Raw genomic sequence first — 19406 nt, 5'->3', positions numbered from 1 at the left:
CAGAAGTGGAAAACCTGTTTTATGGGACAGGGTGTGTCCAGCCCACCCCACTCAGGGTGAAGGAGAGGCTCCAAGCTGGCTCCCCATCAGAACGGCCTCACAGGGAAAACAGATGCTGTGCTAGAACTCAGTCACTATTTTAGCAGAACACATTTGGTTACAGTTCCCTAGCCTGAAATTATCTCTGCTCACAAAAGCTTTCTTCTTCTTCTTTTTTTTTTTGCTTTGTTATGGCTTTTCCTAAACTAGTTGAAAGTAGTTTACAATTTGCCCCTTCCCTACCCCCAAGAACTGGGAGGCCTCTGTCCTTATGTGGCCTATCCTCAGAGGCCGGCAAGATACTCGGTCTCATTTGGCTCTAAGACAGCTCTCAGTGCAACCTAGGAACTGCTGTTACACAGCATGGCCTGCATTTCCCTTCATTTCCTCAAACAAAGAAAAATGAAGCACAAAGATCCCTGTAAGACTCCGGGTTCGAGCCCCCGGCTCCCCACCTGCAAGCGGGTCGTTTCACAGGCGGCAAAGCAGGTCTGCAGGTGTCTATCTGTCTCTCCTCCTCTCTATCTTTCCCTCCTCTCTCCATTTCTGTCTGTGCTATCCAACAAAGGCAACAGAAATGGGGAAAATGGACTCTAGGAGCAGTGGATCCATAGTGCAGGAACAGAGCCCCAGTAAAAAAAAAAAAACATTAAGAAAAATCAGGGTTAGGTGGGGGGGTAGACTCCGGGGCTTCATTCCTCTCATCTTAAGATGTCTTGGATTTAGTGATTTTGGAGCTTTGCTCAAAAAGCTAAGCAAAGGGCGGGGTAGATAGATAGCATAATGGTTATGCAAAGAGACTCGTGCCTGAGGCTCCAAAGTCCCAGGTTCAATCCCCCCGCATAACCATAAGCCAGAGCTGAACAGTGCTCTGGTAAAAAAAAAAAAATTTTTTAAAAAGGGAGTTGGGCCAATAGCACAGCGGGTTAAGCGCACGTGGAGCAAAGCGCAAGGACTGGAGTAAGAATCCGGTTTAAGCGCCGGCTCTCCACCTGCAGGGGAGTCACTTCACAGGTGCTGAAGCAGGTCTGCAGGTGTCTTTCTCTTCCCCTCTGTCTTTCCCTCCTCTCTCCATTTCTCTCTGTCCTATCCAGCAACAATGACAACAATAATAACCACAACAAGGGCAACAAAAGGGAATAAATAAAAATAAAAAAATAAAGATAGTAAAAAAAATAAATTCTATAAAAAAAAAAAACTAAGCAAACATAACATTTTTAAAAAATGAACCCTTTTGAAGTTAATTAATAGCTGCTAGAATTTACCATAGCCCAACTTTCTAGCCAGCTATCAACTAAAATCAGAGTTCTTACACTCTGAAGCTGAGACCCCCCCATCACCCAGTGGCCCCAGCCTGCTCTCAAGTGGTGCCTATCTAGCACTCCTCCAAGGACCACCATGCTGAGAGATCCAGGTCACTAGGAGAGGTGAAGAGAGGAATGGTACCTCAAACCCAGGAATCCTGTACCCACTGTTTCAGGTTTATGGCCACTGGGGTGTGTGGGAGCCACCCTGCATTGATACCTTCAGTTAGTCGGCACCAGAAATCTGTTGGCAGGTTTAGTCGGCAGAACTGTTCTGTTTGGCACAGGCTCTGAGAAACCCCACCTCCCTGCTGGAGACAGAGGGGTCCCCCACCCAGTTGGACAGGTGTTGACATCATGCTCAGAGCACAGGGCTCTTAAATCCTCTTAGAAGTGATGGTATTGGGTGGAGGATAGCTAGCATAATGGTTACGCAAACAGACTCTCATGCCTGAGGCTCCAAAGTCTCAGGTTCAGTCCCCTGCACCACCATAAGCCAGAGCTGAACAGTGCTCTGGTTAAAAAATAAAAAAATAATTTAAAAAATTTAAAAAGTGATGGTATTACAAGACTGAAACAATGAGAAGGGGGGACAGGCTGTGACGCACAAGGACCCGGGTTCAAGCCACCACCACCCCCAATCCTCCTCCTTCCCACCTGCAGGGGGTTATGCTTCGCAAGCAGTGAAACTGGTCAACTTTCTCTCCCTCTCCCCCGCGCCTCTCAATTTCTCTATCCTGACACATAAAAACAGAAAGGAAAAAAGAAATGGCCGCCAGGAGCAGTGGATTTGTAGTGCCAGCACTGAGCCCCAGTAATAACCCTGGAGGCAATAAAAAACAAAACAGAAACAGACAGACAGGAAGAAGTTATCTTTACGGGTTTTGCAGCTTGCAGAAGAAATTACCTGTTTGGACTTTCCTTTTTCTGCGCATTTTGCTTTTTTGTCTTCGGAGACTTTCCAGTGTACCTGTGAGGAGGGATGAAAGAGTCCATTTCAGTACACACCCTGGCCCCCTTGAGAAGCAAACAGTGAAAAGCATGAGGATGGGGGAAGAAAGGGGGGGAAGGTAATCCCTGGAGAAGATGGTGGCCAGGGAGGATGAAGGCTCCAGGGGACATGCTGAGATGGGGCCATGATACGCAGGGAAGCTTTCAGGACAGGGCCCTTGGCCTCTCGTGGCCAACAGCTTGCTTCCTGGGTGCACAGATGTCTGCGGGACGGACACAGGCCTGAGGGAGTGCCTGAGGCCTGAGGAGGAGCCAGCTTCTGGCCACAGTACAGACAACAGGGGAGAGGGGGAGAGGGAGAAGGAGAGGGAGAGGGAGAGGGAGCGAGATGGTGGTTGTTGGTGGTGGGAGTCCTACCTCATGCTGTTTCTCGGAGATGTTCAGAGCATTCACAGCAAACACGGCTTCCCGGGCGCCCACATACAGCGTGTCCCTGTCCTCACTGAGCAGTAAGATGGAATAGTTGAAAACGCCTGGCTCATGGAACTGCACCAGCTGTACTTCTGTGGAGGGTGGAGGCAGGGGGCAGAGCAAGCACATCAGGCATCTCTGAGCCTAAACACACTGAGCGCAGTTTCCTTGTGTGCACTGTCCTATTCAAAGGACTCTGCATGGACCCACAGCCCGGGCCAGCCCTCACGGAAGCAGGAACTAAAGGCTCCTCCAAGCAGAGCAGGAGCTTTCGCTACTAAGGCAGCAAGAGTGGATGAGTACCAACCTACCTCCCTTCCTGCTGCCTTCAGCCAAGCCCAATGCCAAGCCCTGCACTCAGCACGACCACCATGCCCCCACCCCAGCACGGCCCCAGGAGAGCAGATCCCCCAAGACTGTGACCCTCAGCCAATGATGTCCCCAGACACAGACAGGTGCTGATGTCCCGACAGCTTCGGTCTCTCTTTTTTCAAATTTGCTTTTAATTTATTTTCCCTTGTTTTATTGTTTTTATTTGTTTTTTAAATTTATTTTCCCTTGTTTTTTTGTTGTAGTAATTGTTGTTGTTGTGGATGTCGTCATTGTTGGAAAGGACAAAGAGAAATAGCGAGAGGAGGGGGAAGGCAGAGAGGGGGAAAAAAAAAGAAAGAAAGACATCTGTAGACCTGCTTCACTGCCTGTGAGATGACTCCCCTGCAGGTGGGGAGCCAGGGCTCGAACCTGGATCCTTACGCGGGTCCTTGCGTTCTGGGCCACGTGCGCTTAAACCACTGCGCTACTGCCCGATCCCCAGCTTCTGCCTCTTACCAGTCTTCTGTTTTTGTGTGTTTACTCACCACAAATTACAAGTAAGACTAATTGTGATTTTTCTTTCTTTCTTTTTATAACATTAAAAAAAAAATCTTTATTTATTTATTATTAGATAGAGACAGAGAGAAGTTGAGAGTGGCAGGGGAGGTACAGAGGGAAAGAAACACAGAGACACACCTGCAGCCCTGCTTCACTACGTGTGAAGCGTTTCCCCTGCAGGTGAGGGCCAGGGGCTTGAATCCAGGTCCTTGCACACTGTAATGTGTGTGCTGAACCAGGTGTGCCACTGCCTGACCCCCTAACTGTAATCTTTCTAGGGGGAAAAAAAAAAGATGACTTACTTTAAAACAATTAAAAATAAGAATCAATTCTAGTGTGTCTATAGTCTTCAACCAAAGTATCTGGAGGGGTAACCAGACTAATTTATAAGACAGAGACAAGCAGTTTTTTTTTTTCTCACACATCTAATAACTGCACCTCTAGGTACTGAGGATATGAAGCACTTTACAACCAGCTACTTAGGAATCTCGTAAATGTGCCAGCACTGTTTGCCAAGAACTTGCCTTTCCTTCTAGCCAGCATCAGTTTCTGAACCTTTTGAATCTGGCTGCCATCTATCACGAGCACTGGTGTTATTTCAGAGCCCTGTGTCAATGCTTTAGGGGTTAACTACCTCCCCGTGCTGAAAGGGGGGTGAGAGGACCCTCTAGACACTCAGCCCCCGTGTTCTGGGGGGCAACAGCTCTTGCCTATGGGTCCATCTCTGGAAAAGGAGCTGCTTATTTCTACCCTCCAGTCCCCAGCACCTCCCCACATCTAAGCATCCAGAAGCCAGTTTCCCCAGACAGGAAACAGATAAAATGGCAATAAATGATCTACAAGTGAAGCGACTAGTCTGAAGTTCAGCTCTACATTTAATGAACTATCCTCAGACCACAGATGCCCCTCTCTCGCAGGCTTGGCCTTGAGGATTGTGGGTTTGTATTTCAGTAGCCATGTCAATCCCCTAAAGCACAGGGGCGATGAGTTTTCTTTTTGATCACACACACACACACACACACACACACACACACACACACACACACACACACCTTTACTCAGAAATAAATCAGGAATAAATCACATTTCCATGAGCACTTCCAGCTGTGGAAGCATCCTCTGGAAAGTGCAGGCATGCCGTCTCCTCAGAAAGAAGTGCCAAGAACTAACGTGTGGACAAGTGTCTGCACAGCGCCCACACACGGCTGCCCTCACCTCTGTGCTCCCAGGTGATCCTAGGGGTGGGTGCAAAGGCTGCTGCCGTCCCCAACAGCATGGCGAGTGCGGGGAGCAGCATCCTCACAGGCAGTGGAAAGATTTCTGCAGCAAATGTTCACTTGAGGGCTGAGGGGAGGCTGCGGGAGAGGTGTTGTCAACAGCAGCCACAGCTCAGAAACCTCTAGCAGGGACAAACAGCGTGACCTGGAGCTGGGAGCTGGCCAGACCACTAAGCAGCAGCATTTCCGAGCACACGAAGTGAGCACAGACCACTCTCAGTACCACGATGTCTATGGCCACCAGCGTGTTTCTTAAATGACGGCTTCTGTGCGGCCTTCAGAAGAAACACTGGAAGAAAATAAGAGAAGGGGTTACAAGTCTAGACGTGTGGTCAGAATTCCCGTTCTCTATCTGCTCAGTGTTTTCCTCTAGCTGTCTTCCCATGTCCCAGTCACCACACAACCCAGGGTCTCTTGGGGCAGAGAGTGGGGGTAGCCCACCCAGCTGTGTGGGAGCTGTGCCTGCGTTATAGGGCCAGTGTTCCCCACTCCTCAGGCCAGCAGGATGCAGGGCAGACACGGAAACAGGGCCCCAGTGTGGGCTGGAGAAGGCGGTAACACAGACACCCTCCTGGCCGCCCCCTTCATCCTCCCTGCACCACTGCCTATGTCCATCTGGTAAGGAGATGGATGGGGAAGGAAGCTGAATCAGGCTTTCACTTTCCCTTGGAGATTCTGGCTTCCCGATTCCTGCAAATCTCATTGACAGAAAGTCTAGAGTGAAAGACCAGAGGCTTCCAAGAGGCTGAATTGTGAGAGCACTTGTGCGTGCACACATGGACACACATGCACGTGGGCTTGCTATGCTGAGTGGGTGACTTCCTACAGGACACCTCTTGGGGACCCCCTGCCCAACCGTCTTCTCCTCAGCCTCCCACAGGCCCCCACAACCTGCCAAATGCCAGTACCTGTCCAACAGCCTGGCCTGTTGCTCCACGAGATTCGGGTCAAGCCAAACTTTTCAAGAGAGTCATACAGGTTTTGACTCCTGTTTACCTAAGAAGTGAACCCCCTCCTCCACCAGCACCACCCGCCTCAGGGCTCCTTCCTCATGCCTTCTAAGGAGTCACTTCTCTTACCTCCTGACTCTCCACAATTCTTGCCTGGTCTTAAAAAGCCCAGTACACAGCAGTGCAGTGCACTGGGCTTAAAAGCATCTTATTTCAAGAGTTGGGTAGTAGCACAGCGGGTTAAGCACATGTGGTGCAAAGAGCAAGGACCGGCGTAAGGATCCCGGTTCGAGCCCCCGGCTCCCCACCTGCAGGGAAGTCACTTCACAGGCGGTGAAGCAGGTCTGCAGGTGTCTGTCTTTCTCTTCCCCTTTGTCATCCTCTCCTCTCTCCATTTCTCTCTGTCCTATCCAGAAATGATGGCATCAATAATAATAACTACAACAACAATATAAAACAAGGGCAACAAAATGGAAATAAATATTTTTTTAAAAAGCATCTTATTTCATTTTAGTGTGTGTGTGTGTTCTTGAGTACACTCACACTTATGGCACCGATCACCAACCCCGCTTCACTTCATACAGGTGAATGCAAGAGGAATTTTTACCATGAGCACCTACCCACTGGAGAGACACTGGGTGAGGTGGGACCTAGGCCCTCATCTGCCTGGGCCTCTGCTTCCTCTTTCTGGCGTGAAGGCATCCCGGTAAGGCTTCACGTCTCTCCAGGCCTCAGGCCTCTGCTCTACTCTGAAACATGGGGAGCCCTGGTTTTCTCTAGAAATCAGTACATCCCGGTCAGAGGCTGGCACTGCTTTCCCCTAAAAGGCATTATTTTCAGCCTTGTGGGTCTACGGTCTCTGTCCGGCTTCTAGAGCCTGCTAGCAACACGCAGGCAGAGAAGACTCATATGTGGCTTTGTGTGGCTGTGTGCCAAGACAACTATTTAGAGAAATGGGCGCCAGTCTGAAAGGCAAAACTTGCACTGGGAATCCACAGGGGTGACCAGTCCAGAACCCCCCTCCCCCCAACTCTAAATACACTGCCAGATGCAACAAGGAACTCAGAAGAAAGGCAGGAGGGAGAAGACAGGGCTCCTTCACAGAGCGAGGAGAAGCAGTCACTCTGTGCTGAGCTAGCTCTGAGGGGAGAGCATCACCATGCAGTGCGCGTGTGTGTGAGCGTGCGCGCGCGTGTACACGTACACACACACACACACACACACACACACACACACACACACACACACACACACACACACGGTCTGCAACCAGGCACTGGGGGACACCAAGTTCTCTTGCCATCAGTAGGGAAATAATGCACAAAGGAGCCCTAAGGACCAGGCAGGTAAGTTCTCTTAAACTGCAGTGTTCTCAATACAACCATCTTTTTTTTTTTTTTTTTTTTGTCTCCAAGGTTATCTCTGGGGCTCTGTGCTGGCACTACAAATCCACTGCTTCTGGAGGCTTTCTTTATTCATTATATTGGTCTGGAGAGAGAGAAACTGAGGGAAGAGGGGAAGACAGAGAGGGAAAGAGAAAGACAGACACCTGCAGACCTGCTTCGCCACTTGTGCAGAGTCCACCCAGCAGTTGGGAGCCAGGGGCTGCAGTCCTTGTACTTCGTGTGCTCAACCACTGCCCGCCCCTCAATGCCAGCATTTCATGAAGCAATCCTGCGTGCCCTGTGAATGCTAAGTGCTCCTGAAGGAGTCCTGCACATCTGCCCAGACACCAGGTTCCCATAATGTTCTCTCCCAGATGCCTCTCCTAGCTCACCTGAGGTCTATCTCCACCACCACTCGCATCCTATCTAAGCCACACTCCCTCCCCTTGTCCAATCCTCTCCCTAGCCTCTCCCTACCTTCTCCCCAAGCACCACCCCCATCTGTGGCACAGACCACTGGCTTCAGGCATAAAATTCACATCCTTTCATTCTCATTAAGAAACTCTTGTTTTTACTTGACATGTCAATGTGGTCAGCTAACCGCACTGCTTTGCTTCCCTGAAGGCAAGTCTGGTCAAAATCATACAAAAATAACTTTAGACACTACTAATAGGAGGCCCATTCTGCTAATGCTCCCATTTTTGCCTTCAACCTTTCCCCATTTTGCTGCCTGGAACTCTTAATTTGATGGCTGGAGCAATAGCAGACACCTTAAAAATCGTGAAGATGGGAGTCGGGCGGTAGTGCAAGGACTGGCGTTAAGGATCCCGGTTCGAGCCCCCGCTTCCCCACCTGCAGGGGAGTCACTTAACAGGCTGTGAAGCAGGTCTGTGTCTATCTTTCTCTCCCCCCCCCATCTTCCCCTCCTCTCTCCATTTCTCTCTGTCCTATCTAACAACGGTGACATCAATAGCAATAATAACTACAACAACATAAAAAAGATAACAAAAGGAAAAATAAATAAATACTAATTTTAAAAAAATCATGAAGATAGTAAGAGTCTCCTTAGAATAGCCAAGTGAAGGGGTCGGGCAGTAGCGCAGAGGATTAAGTGCAGGTGGCACAAAGTGCAAGGACTGGTGGAAGGAACTCAGTTTGAGCCCCTAGCTCCTCACCTGCGGGGGGGGGGGGGGGGTCGCTTCACAGGTGGTGAAGCAGATCTGGAAGTGTCTATCTTTCTTTCCCCCTGTCTCCCTCCTCTCTCGATTTCTCTGTCCTATTCAGCAACAACAGCAGCAGCACCAATAACAATAACAGCAACAACAACAATGGCAAAAAAGATGGCTGTCAGGAGCAGTGGTTTTGTAGGGCAGGCACCGAGCCCCAGCAATAACCCTGGAGGCAAAGAAAAAAATTGAATAGCCAAGTGAAAACAAACAAGAGCTAGCCAAGGTTCCAGACAACATAATGGAGACCTGTTTTCTTTACCTTGCCTCTGAACTTGCTAGTAGACTATTCATTTCTTGAAATGACAGGTTTTTTTTTTTCTTTTTCAGATTTTTCTCACTAATAATCAGATACAGTTCCCAGCAGGGACAACCTCCCTGTATGACATATTCCCTGAACACTAGCAGGAGCAGCCAGAATGATGCCTCTGACATAAGGTAGAGCCTGTCACTTCCCACATCAAATGTGTCCACACCTTCCTATCAGCTGGATTAAACCCAACTTTTTTTTTTTTTTAAATCACGGTTGACAAGGTCATGGACAATCACAGTCCACACTCCTCTACTTCTCCATCCTTAGTTAGGCCAATTACATGAAGCTCAGCGGTCTGCAAGGCTGCGCTCCCTCTCTGCTTGTCAGCACCATTCAGGACATTTCCAGTGTCCCCCTGTGTGTGAACCTCCACCTGTGAAGAGTTCACTCCGACATAATGATTCCTCTGTGTGCCTGGACAGTTCTTGCAGCAGCTCCTAACAGCTCAGCTCTGAGTGTCCAGAAAGGCAAGTGTTTCTAAGAATGTTCCCTCCACATTAGGGCAGCATAAAGATTCATGGTGACCAGGGTTCGAAGGGGGGAGGGCAGGACAAATGGGGCACAGACGACAATTACTTCTCCTCCCTCTGAGTGGGAGCGGTACAAGGGAGGTGGTGGGGCTAGGGGTACACGGGAATTCTGTGCTCTCTGCTTAAGTTTAGTGAAGTTAAAATTACTTATTTATTTTAAAGTATTTATCTATTTAGTTATTTTCTCTTTTGTTGCCCTTGCTGTTTAACATTGTTGTGGTTATTGATGTCCTTGTTGCTGGATAGGACAGAGAGAAAGAAACAAGAGAGAGGAAAGGAAGACAGACAGGAGGAGTGAAAGACAGACACCTGCAGACCTGCTTCACCGCCTGTGAAGCGACTCCCCTGCAGGTGGGGAGCCGGGGGCTCGAACTGGGATCCTTATACTGGTCCTTGCGCTTTGTGTCATGTGCGTTTAACCCGCTGCGCCACCGCCAGACTCCCAGTTAAAATTATTTTAGAAAATAAATTTTATGGGGCTGGGTAGTGGCGTGCCTGGTGAAGCGCACACATTACAATGTACAGGAGCCCAGGTTCAAGCCCCTGGTCCTCACCGGCATGGGAAAAGCTTCATGAGTGGTGAAGCAGGGCTGCAGGTGTCTCTGTCTCTCTGCCTATCTCGCACTCCCTCTCAATTTCTCTGTTCTATCAAATAAAAATAAAGCTAAAAGATTTATAAGGACTATTTCACTATTAAGAAAAAGAAGACGAGGGAGTTGGGCTGTAGCGCAGCGGGTTAAGCGCACACGTGGCGCAAAGCACAGGACCGGCAGAAGGATCCCGGTTCGAGCTCCGGCTCCCCACCTGCAGGGGAGTCACTTCACAGGCGGTGAAGCAGGTCTGCAGGTGTCTATCTTTCTCTCCCCCTCTGTCTTCCCCTCCTCTCTTCATTTCTCTCTGTCCTATCCAACAAGGACAACATCAGTAACAACTATAACAACAATGAAAAACAACAAGGGCAACAATAGGGAATAAATAAATAAATAAATAAATAAATAATAAAAGTTAAAGAAAAAGAAGAAAAGAGAAAAAGGGGTGGGGAGTGAAGTAGAGGTGGAAGGAGTGGGGCAAAAGAAAAAAACAAATGTTATCACTAGAGTGAGACTATAATGGTTATGCAAAAAGAATTTCCTGCCTGAAGCATCAAAGGTCTCAGGTTCAATCCTCAGAACCACCATAAACCAAAATTGAACAGCACTTTGGGAAAAAACTAACAATAAATACTAACGTTCACATTTTAAAAACCTCAACTGCTCAGACAAGACTTTCCTGAGTACAAACATCCCCTGAGAATGAACCCATAGTTTAGGAAGCGTTGTCGGGGTAGTGCAGAGATGGGGGGGGGGGGCATTTCAGTCAGGTATCAACAGAAGCTGAGTCTCTGTTGAAAGGAAATGGTCAGGGGGTAAGGTGGTGGCGCACCTGGTTGAGCACACATGTTACAATGCACAAGGACCCAGGTTCAAGCCCTCTGTCCCCACCTGCAGAGGGAAAGCTTTGTGAGTGGTGAAGCAGGGCCACAAGAGTCTCTCTCTCTCTCTCTCTCTCTCTCTCTCTCCCCCTCTCTGTCACCTCCTTCCCTCTTGATTTCTGGCTGTCTGTATCCAATAAATAAATAAAGATATTTTTAAAAAAGAAAGGAAATAGTATGGCTCCCAAGAACAAGAACACATAAGAACAAGAATTGAGTAGTGCTCTGATTAAAAAAAAAAAAAAAGTAGCAGTATCATTTGCAACTGAACTGAAAAGATAAAGTATCTTAGAGTACATCTAACAAAAGTGGTGAAAGATATTTACAGTAGTCTTTCTCTCTCCCTCTGTCTTCCCCTCCCCTTTCCATTTCTCTCTGTTCTATCCAACAAAAATGATATCAATAATGACTACACCAATAAAACAGCAAGGCAACAAAAGGGAATAAATAAATAAATATTTAAAAAAGATATTTACAGTAAAAATAATAAGACACAAAGAAATGGAAGTCTGTTTTACAAAACTCAAATTTATATAGAACCACAAAAGACCACAATAGCCAGAGGAATTTTGAAATACAGGAAAAAAAAAATGAAGATATCACAATTTTTGACTCTGAAGTATACCACAATGCAGTTGTAACCAAAACAGTTTGGTATCGGAACAAAAACAGACACTCAAACAAATGCAACAGAAAACATATCCCAGAAATAGCCCCACACACATATAGATATCTAATAAAGGACAAAAGAACCAAACCCAGATGAAGTGGAAAAATAAATGGTGTTGGGAAAACTGAACAGTTAACGTGTAGAAAAATGAAGCTAGACCATCACCTAACACTGCTAACCAAAATTAACCAAGAATAGACTAAAGGCTTGGACATTTTTGCCAGAAACCATAAGATACATAGAACAAAACACTAGTGAAATACTTAAGAACCCTGAACATCAAAAGGAAAGAAATGGTGTTGGAAAAACTGGACACTTCATGAGGAGACTCAACCCCACTGACAAAAGAAATTAAAGCAAGAATAGACCAGTGGGACTACCTTAGGTTAAAAAACTTATTCAAAGTAAAAGAAATTTCCAGAAAGATAAAAAGATAAATAAAAAGTGGAATTACCTTATGATCAGGTAAATACCACTCTTAGGCATTTATCAGTGGACACTCAAGCACTAGTTAGAAGGGATATAGCTACATTATTCACAGCAGCCAAAGAGTGGAAGCAGCTTACATGCCCATCATCAGATGACTGGCTAGAGAAGTTATGGCATATATATTCCATGGAATATTACTCTGTAATCAAAAAGATGACATTGTGTCCTTTGGAACAAAAGGATGGAACAGGAGGTGATTATGCTTAGCAAAATAAGTAAAGAGATGAAAGACAAACACCAGATAGTTTCACTCATATGTGGAATCCAGAGATCTGAGTCGCATGAACTTGCCCCAAAACAACCAAACAAACAAAAAATCCAAACAAAAATAGAAAGCAAGCAAATTGTCTCTAAGACTTATGAGAACTATGGTAGTGGGTATGGTGTGGAACTATCCGTTGTAATCTTACAATCTTCTAACCAATTATCAATAACAAATAAATTTTAAAAAGAGTACATTTCCATTTAGGTCCCCAGTTCAATCCAGTCCTCTGGGATGCCTGTGAAATGCTGGGGCAACCAAGTCTAGACTCAGGCAGAGGATATAGGACACTCCCTCTCTGGAGACCAGTCCTAAACCCAGATATCTACGCTCTTTTTTTTTCCCCCAGGCTTAGGATTTATTGTACAAATTATCACATGAGTTGCTGTAAGCTTTGCCAGGCAGTGGGAACTGAGAAGGTGAGGTAGTTTAGAATCCATTTATGCTGCTTTCACAGCGGGAGTTTTCTTAGACTTGAATTTGAAGTCAAAGACCAGCAATGCAATTCCTCCATATGTGGCCAGCACACAATTCATTCTACCTGTAAGAGCTGAAATACTTTTTAATCCCAGTGAACTGGAACTGGGCATCAGATTCTGGCCCAGCCTATGATTTTGATCTTCCAAAAGGTACAACTACCACAGGTTGTCTGTCCTTCAACTTATGAGCTGCTCTCACTCAGTCCGGCCTTCTGGAAGTAGACACCTCCAGAGATGTGTTCTTTTTTTTTTTTTTAATATTTATTTACTCCCTTTCGTTGTCCTTGAGTTTTTTTTATTGTTGTAGTTGTTGTTGTTGTTGATGTCGTTGTTGGACAGGACAGAGAGAAATGGAAAGAGGAGGGGGAGACAGAGGGGGAGAGAAAGAGAGACACCTGCAGACCTGCTTCACCGCCTGTGAAGCGACTCCCCTGCAGGTGGGGAGCCAGGGGACCAAACTGGGATCCTTGCACTTTGTGCCATGTGCGCTTAACCTGCTGTGCTACCGCCTAACTCCCCAGAGATGTGTTCTTATGCCGCAAGATTAAAACAGGAAGAGGAAATTATCTCTAAGAGGATGTGAGCAAATCCTGGAGGAAGGATGGTGCTTTCATCAGTTGTGTAAGAGCCATTGCATCTTAAAACCGTGAGGATTAATAGCTCTGACCCAAATTAATTAGGTTTTAAAAAGAAATGGGGGGGGGTGGTTTGGGCGATAGTGCACCAGGTTAAGTGCACATAGTACGAAATGCAAGGACTGGTGTAAGGATCCCAGTTCGAGCCCCCAGCTCCCCACCTGCAGGGGAGTCGCTTCACAAGCGGTGAGGCAGGTCTGCAGGTGTCTATCTTTCTCTCCCCCTCTCTGTCATCTCCTCCTCTCTCCATTTCTCTCTGTCCTATCCAACAATGATGACATCAATAACAACAACAATAATAACTACAACAACAATAAAACAACAAGGGCAACAAAAGGGAATAAACAAACAAAATATAAATAAAAAAGAAAAAGAAGAGAGAACAGATTAAAAAAAAAAAGTCGGTGGAGCCAGGTGGTGGTGCACCTGGGTAAGTGCACACATTACAGTGTATAAGGACCTGGATTCAAGCCCTGGTCTCCACCAGCAGGAGGGAAGCTTCTTCAGTGGTGAAGTAGGCCTGCAGGTGTCTCTTCTTCTCCATCTCCCCTTCTCAATTTTTCTCTTTCTCAGTAAATAATAATAACAACAAGAAAAAGAAGCAGAGGAAGGAGGAGGGAGAGGAAGAGAAAGAGAGAAGGAGAAAAAAAAACACCTGAGATTAGACACAGAACACCTGGTTGAGTACACAAATTACCATGTACAAGGGCTTAGGTTCAAGCCCCTGGCCCTCACCTGCAAGGGGAAGCTTCACAAGTCAATTTCCCATCCCTAGAAAGGAAATTTCTCAATTTCTATCTTATAAAATAAATAAATAAACAAGCAAACTTTTTTTTTTTTAAAGAAGAAACCCATGCTCGGGTCCCTTGCAGTCTGTGTGGGTCCAACAGTGAATGAGACTCCTGCAGGACACCTTCCCAAAGACTAAGGGACATGCCAGTCTGCATAGTCACATTTGGGGATACACACTTGGATAGAAATGAGACCATTCGCCAAGTAGCATCATAGGAACCAGAGAGGCGCCATGTCACAGGGGTCCTGGGCCCTGCCCCTCCTGGCCTGGACAAAGGATGATCCCTCTTCTAGAACTTTCTTGTCCTGCAGCTCCTGGCGATAAGCTCCTTCATGTTAACATGATTCAAGACCACATCCTTGCAATTTGCCACCCCTACCCCCACCACCATATTCCCCCTTCCCACTCAACGACCTCACAGCATGAGAAAGGACTTGAAAATATCTCTGGTCCTTTCTGAGGCAGAATGGATAATCACCTAGTTAGAGAACGGGGGTCAGGGGTGGGAGAGCCACAGTGACATCAGTTGCTCCAAGTTTCACAAGCAAGACCACCCGAATGAACAGGAGAGAGAGGCCTTGTAAAGATGTTCATGTAAAGACAGCTCTAGGACAGAGGTCAGGTGGACAGAGTCACCGTATGATTTCAGCAAACGCTGCTGGAAGCAACAGAGGCTTCCAGATCCCCCCAGGAATAACTGCTGTTCGTGAGGGCTATAAGGGCTGGTTGAGGCGAGAAAACCTTTTTCTCCCTCCCTTCAACTCAGGCCAACGCAACACCGCCTGCCTCTCAGGAGCCAGGCAGGTACTGACTCAGCCAGGAGTCTGTCTCACTCCCAGGCCCGCCCTCGAGGCAACCACGCGCACGAGTGTGTACACGTACAAACCTCCCAGCCTGGGTTCCACCCAGCTCTAAATCATGTTTATTTTATTAGCATACACCTGACTCCTGGCTTCTATAATTCACTGCTTTGTTCTTTTCTTCTTCCTCCTCTTTCTCTTCTTCTTCCTATTTACCTTCTCTCTTACAGAGCGAGGGCCTCATGCACACATCCACTATTTCACCACACCTGACCTATATTTTCAAAAGTGACAGAGAGCAGGAGAGACATCACAGTACAGGAATTCCTCCAGGTTCTGTGGCACTTCCATGTGGTGCCAGGACTCAAACATGGGTGATGCAAACTCTCTCTCTCTGGCCTCTAGTGGATTAAAAAAACAATCCACATTAATTTCAAAGATCAGGAAGTCCCCACCACACACACACACACACACACACACACACACACACACACACACACACACACACACACACCTCCCTCTCTCTTTCCAGATGATGGGGGAGATGTGCACATTTTACTTTCTGACACCAGGAGGTTTTCATTTTTTCTTCTTTTTCAACAAGCACACATTGCTTTGCACAATGAATAAGCCAGAAAGCTCAGCACAGATCACACCCACACAGAAATGCTGCCCTCATTCCAGCAACACTGGAAGATTGCTGCCTAAATAGTTAAAAAAAAAAAAATGGAAACAGCTAAGTGCCCATCCTGCTTGGTTTTCTGAGAAACAATGGTGTCTTGCTGGGGGTGAAGGGGCCAGGGCTGCCTGTCTCTCCTCCTCAGTGGGAGAGTGCTATCTTCATGTTGACGTGAGGATCCATTAGAAAGTGCGCACAATGTCGCTCCCATTACCTACATTGACTGTGCTGGCTCCCAAGGAGCCACTTTAAATGTCAGCAGAGAATGGAGCACAGAGGGGGCTGTGAACCTAGCACTCAGGCTGTCAGTGCTTGTCACATGGCTGCTTTCACCCAAATGGCCTTGAGTTAAGTCAGTGGTCTCAGCAGAGAAAGAGGCTGCCCAGGAGCCAATAAGGGAAACAGCTGTTCCTGTGGCTGTGGACATGCGCCTGTATAAATATACATACTTGCATGTGTCTATGTGACCGTGCACCCGTGCTTGTGTGCTTCTGCACACATATGAGTACGTGACACATGCAATGAAGTGTGAGTACACTCTACCACAACAAATATTTGTTCTAATGTTTCATCCTTTTCTTTAAATAATTTTTTAAAATTTTAATATATATTGTTATTACCTTTATTTATTGGACAGACACCCAGAAATCAGAAGGATAGGCAGAGATAGAAAAGGATAGAGGAAGAGCGATACCTACAGCCCTACTTCACCATTCCCAAAGCTTCCCACCCCACCCCGAAGGTGGGAACCAGGGGCTCAAACCCAGGTCCTTGCCCATTGTGACACGTGCACTCAACCAAGTGCACCACCACCCGGCCCTGTTAATGTTTCATTCTTCAAGGGAATGCCAAGTACTGGTTGGTGTCTTCTAAAGAACTGTGAGCCATAGATGGTCTGGAGTCTGTAACACACATGCTACATCCTGGCTTCCCTTCCCAAGAGCGCAGCAGCAGAAGACACATCATCATGACCACATTTAAGGTGCCTGTGCTCCCTTCAGCGGCAGGAACCTAGTCATCACTGAAGATCTATCTCCTTGTTGTATCCCTGCTGCTCCCCTGAGAACGGATCTGCCAGGCTGATGTCAATGAAGGCTGGGGACCCTGCCTGCTTCCTGTGTACACTGGCTGCCCGGACAGAGCAGAAGCTGACTCTCCCTTCAGGTTGAGGGCAGCAAGGAATGTGCAGTGGGCCACACCACCCCTTCCCACCTGGAGCAACGAACTCACAGCTACCTCTCTCTCTCTCTCTCTCTCTCTCTCTCTCTCTCCCTCTCACACACACACACACACACACACACACACACACACACTCACACACACCCCACTATTCCTAACCAATGCCCCCTCTTCCACCCTGGGTCCTTCCCTCACCAGGGCTATGGTGCAGATGTCACCACCTCTCATAACTGGCCTTTCTCTTAGGAAACAGAACAAGGTTAGGTGTTCTCTGTTCAAAGCACAGATAGTTAAAAGAGTTTCAGTGCTTGTTACCAGAACTCAGAACAATCCAGGCCATGCCCGGAGCTGGACTGAGGTGCAGCTGGACCCACCCAGCGGCAGATGTCTAGAGAACCAGCCCCTCCAGCTACCTCACAGGGCAAGCACACTCATCAGGACTCACTCATCCTCTTTCCCTCGCCCAGACCCAGCACATGTGAGCTGAGAGGAGGCAGAAGGAAGAAAGGGGAGAGGGGGGGTTGGGCGATGGCGCAGTGGGTTAAGCGCATATGGCGCAAAATGCAAGGAAGGGTGTAAGGATCCCGATTCGAGCCCCCGGCTCGCCACCTGCAGGGGAGTTGCTTCACAGGCGGTGAGGCGGGTCTGCGGGTGTCTATCTTTCTCTCCCCCTCTCTGTCCTCCCCTCCTCTCTCCATTTCTCTCTGTCCTATCCAACAACGAACAACATCAACAATGGTAATAATAATAACCACAACGAGGCTACAACAATAAGGGCAACAAAAGGGGGAAAAAATGGCCTCCAGGAGCGGTGGATTCATGGTGCAGGCACCGAGCCCAGCAATAACCCTGGAGGAAAAAAAAAAAAAAAAAGAAAGGGTGGCTCAACTCTCCAGCCAGGCAGCCAGCAGCCACTCAGAGTGAGGCGGGGTGCCATGGACCCCTGTGCTTGCATGCAGACAGCACTCGGAGGGAAATTTGGTGCCCACCTGTATCCCTGAGCCTTAGATTAGCACTGAGGGAAATACAGCTGCCCTCCCACAGACTGACTTTGCCTGTTGGTACCCCTGAAAGAAACGCAGAGACTACAGGTTGGGCCCCGGCTCCCAGCGGCCATGGGGTTAGACTGGGGCATGCTGGCACGTCTTGAGGGTGTGTGTCTCAGCTGGGACTTAACCACAGGTCTCTGGTGCCACAAGGGCTACAGGGCCAGACTTCAATCTCCTATTCTCAGACATGCCTAGCCCAGCGGTTACTACCGATACAAAAAAAAAAATCATGGAAATGAGGGCCCGGGTGGTGGCGTACCTGTTTGAGCGCACATGTTACAACGCGCAAGGACCCAAGTTTGAGCCCCCGGTCCCCACCTGGAGGGGGAAAGCTTTGTGAGTGGTGAAGCAGAGCTGCAGGTGTTTCTCTGTCTTTCTCCCTCTCTATCTCCCCCTTTCCCTTTCAATGGCTATCTATCCAATAAATAAAGATAATAAAAAATAAATTGATTATTTAAAAAAAGATATGGAAATGCTACTGAATCTAGTTACCTGTCCCCAGTGTTTATTCAGTCTGGGAGGGGAGGAGATTTAGATAATAATACCAGGTTGAAAAGTTTTGCATTGGGGGTCGGGCAGTAGTGCAGCAGGTTAAGTGCACATGGTGCAAAGCACAAGGACCAGCGTCAAGATCCCTCAAGCCCCCAGCTCCCCACCTAAAGGGGAATCACTTCACAGGCGGTCACTTTCTCTCCCCCTGTCTTCCCCTCCTCTCTCCAGTTCTCTCGGTCCTATCCAAAAAACGATGACATCAAGAACAACAACAATAACTACAACAATAAAACAATAAGGGCAACAAAAGGGAATAAATAAATAAATATTTTAAAAAACAAAAGGCTTGCATTGACTAGAATTTATTTGTAGTATTAATCCTCCCTCTCAAATGAGCTTCTAAAACTTCCTACCATCAAAGCCATGTACTTTAAGGCCCCACTTATCAGCCCCAAGGTAGAGAGATTTCAAACGGCTGGTGATACACTTGGGGTGGGGAGAGGGGAATGGGAGAGACATGTCTAAGGGTGATTCTGAATCCCCAACCGGATGCAGATTCTCACCTCCTACAAGGCACAACTCTATAAACAAGCCAGTATGCAGGTGTGTGTGGATGGTCCTGGCACAATGACAGCACTCTCAGGCACCTCAGCAGGGGCCGTTCTGTGCACACACACCATAGGCAAAAAGGGCTGGAATAACCATGCTGTGTTCAGGAGGAGCTGCCGGTCTATTCACACGTGAGCACAAAGACACACAGATGCATATCAACACAGGAGACACATGTATGCTTGGGAACACATGGATAAACATAGGGATACATGGCTACTTACACATGTCCAAGGACACATATGTGAACATAAACACACAAGACACACAGTCAACCTGAAGAGTGGTAACTTGGGAGGTGGGGGTGGTGATGGGAAGAGTGGCTTGGGAACTTCTTATACTTTTGCTTTTATTTCTCTTCCCCCACTAGGGTTATTGCTGGAGCTCAGAGCCTGCACAAGTCCACCATTCTCAGCAACCACTGTTTAGAAGGTGAGAGACAGAGAGAAATGAAGGGAGGCAGAGAAGTGAGAAGGTGTGATA

General features: G+C 47.5%; 1 protein-coding gene across 10 annotated transcripts in view; it reads right to left on the bottom strand.

The window, feature by feature from the left end:
* SEMA4D (semaphorin 4D) overlaps positions 1-19406 on the bottom strand; it is a 129792-nt gene that overhangs the window by 33597 nt on the left and 76789 nt on the right. For 8 of the 10 annotated variants that reach the window (XR_009552143.1, XM_060200530.1, XM_060200531.1 and 5 more), the window contains 3 exons: positions 4851-5201; positions 2712-2857; positions 2251-2313 (listed from right to left, as the gene is read on the bottom strand). Coding sequence is in view for 9 of the 10 variants with exons in the window: in XM_060200530.1 (XP_060056513.1) it covers positions 2251-2313; positions 2712-2857; positions 4851-4932 (291 nt within the window). In the remaining variant the exon portion in view is untranslated. Of the gene's footprint in view, positions 1-2250; positions 2314-2711; positions 2858-4850; positions 5202-6170; positions 6192-19199; positions 19345-19406 lie in introns of those variants that run through there. The other 2 variants (XM_060200524.1, XM_060200529.1) reach the window with 2 other exon arrangements.

Source organism: Erinaceus europaeus, chromosome 10 (assembly GCF_950295315.1).
Source record: "Erinaceus europaeus chromosome 10, mEriEur2.1, whole genome shotgun sequence".
NCBI lineage: Eukaryota > Metazoa > Chordata > Mammalia > Eulipotyphla > Erinaceidae > Erinaceus > Erinaceus europaeus.
The sequence above is the reverse complement of the archived record's forward strand: the minus strand, read 5'-3'. Positions and strand labels throughout refer to the sequence as shown.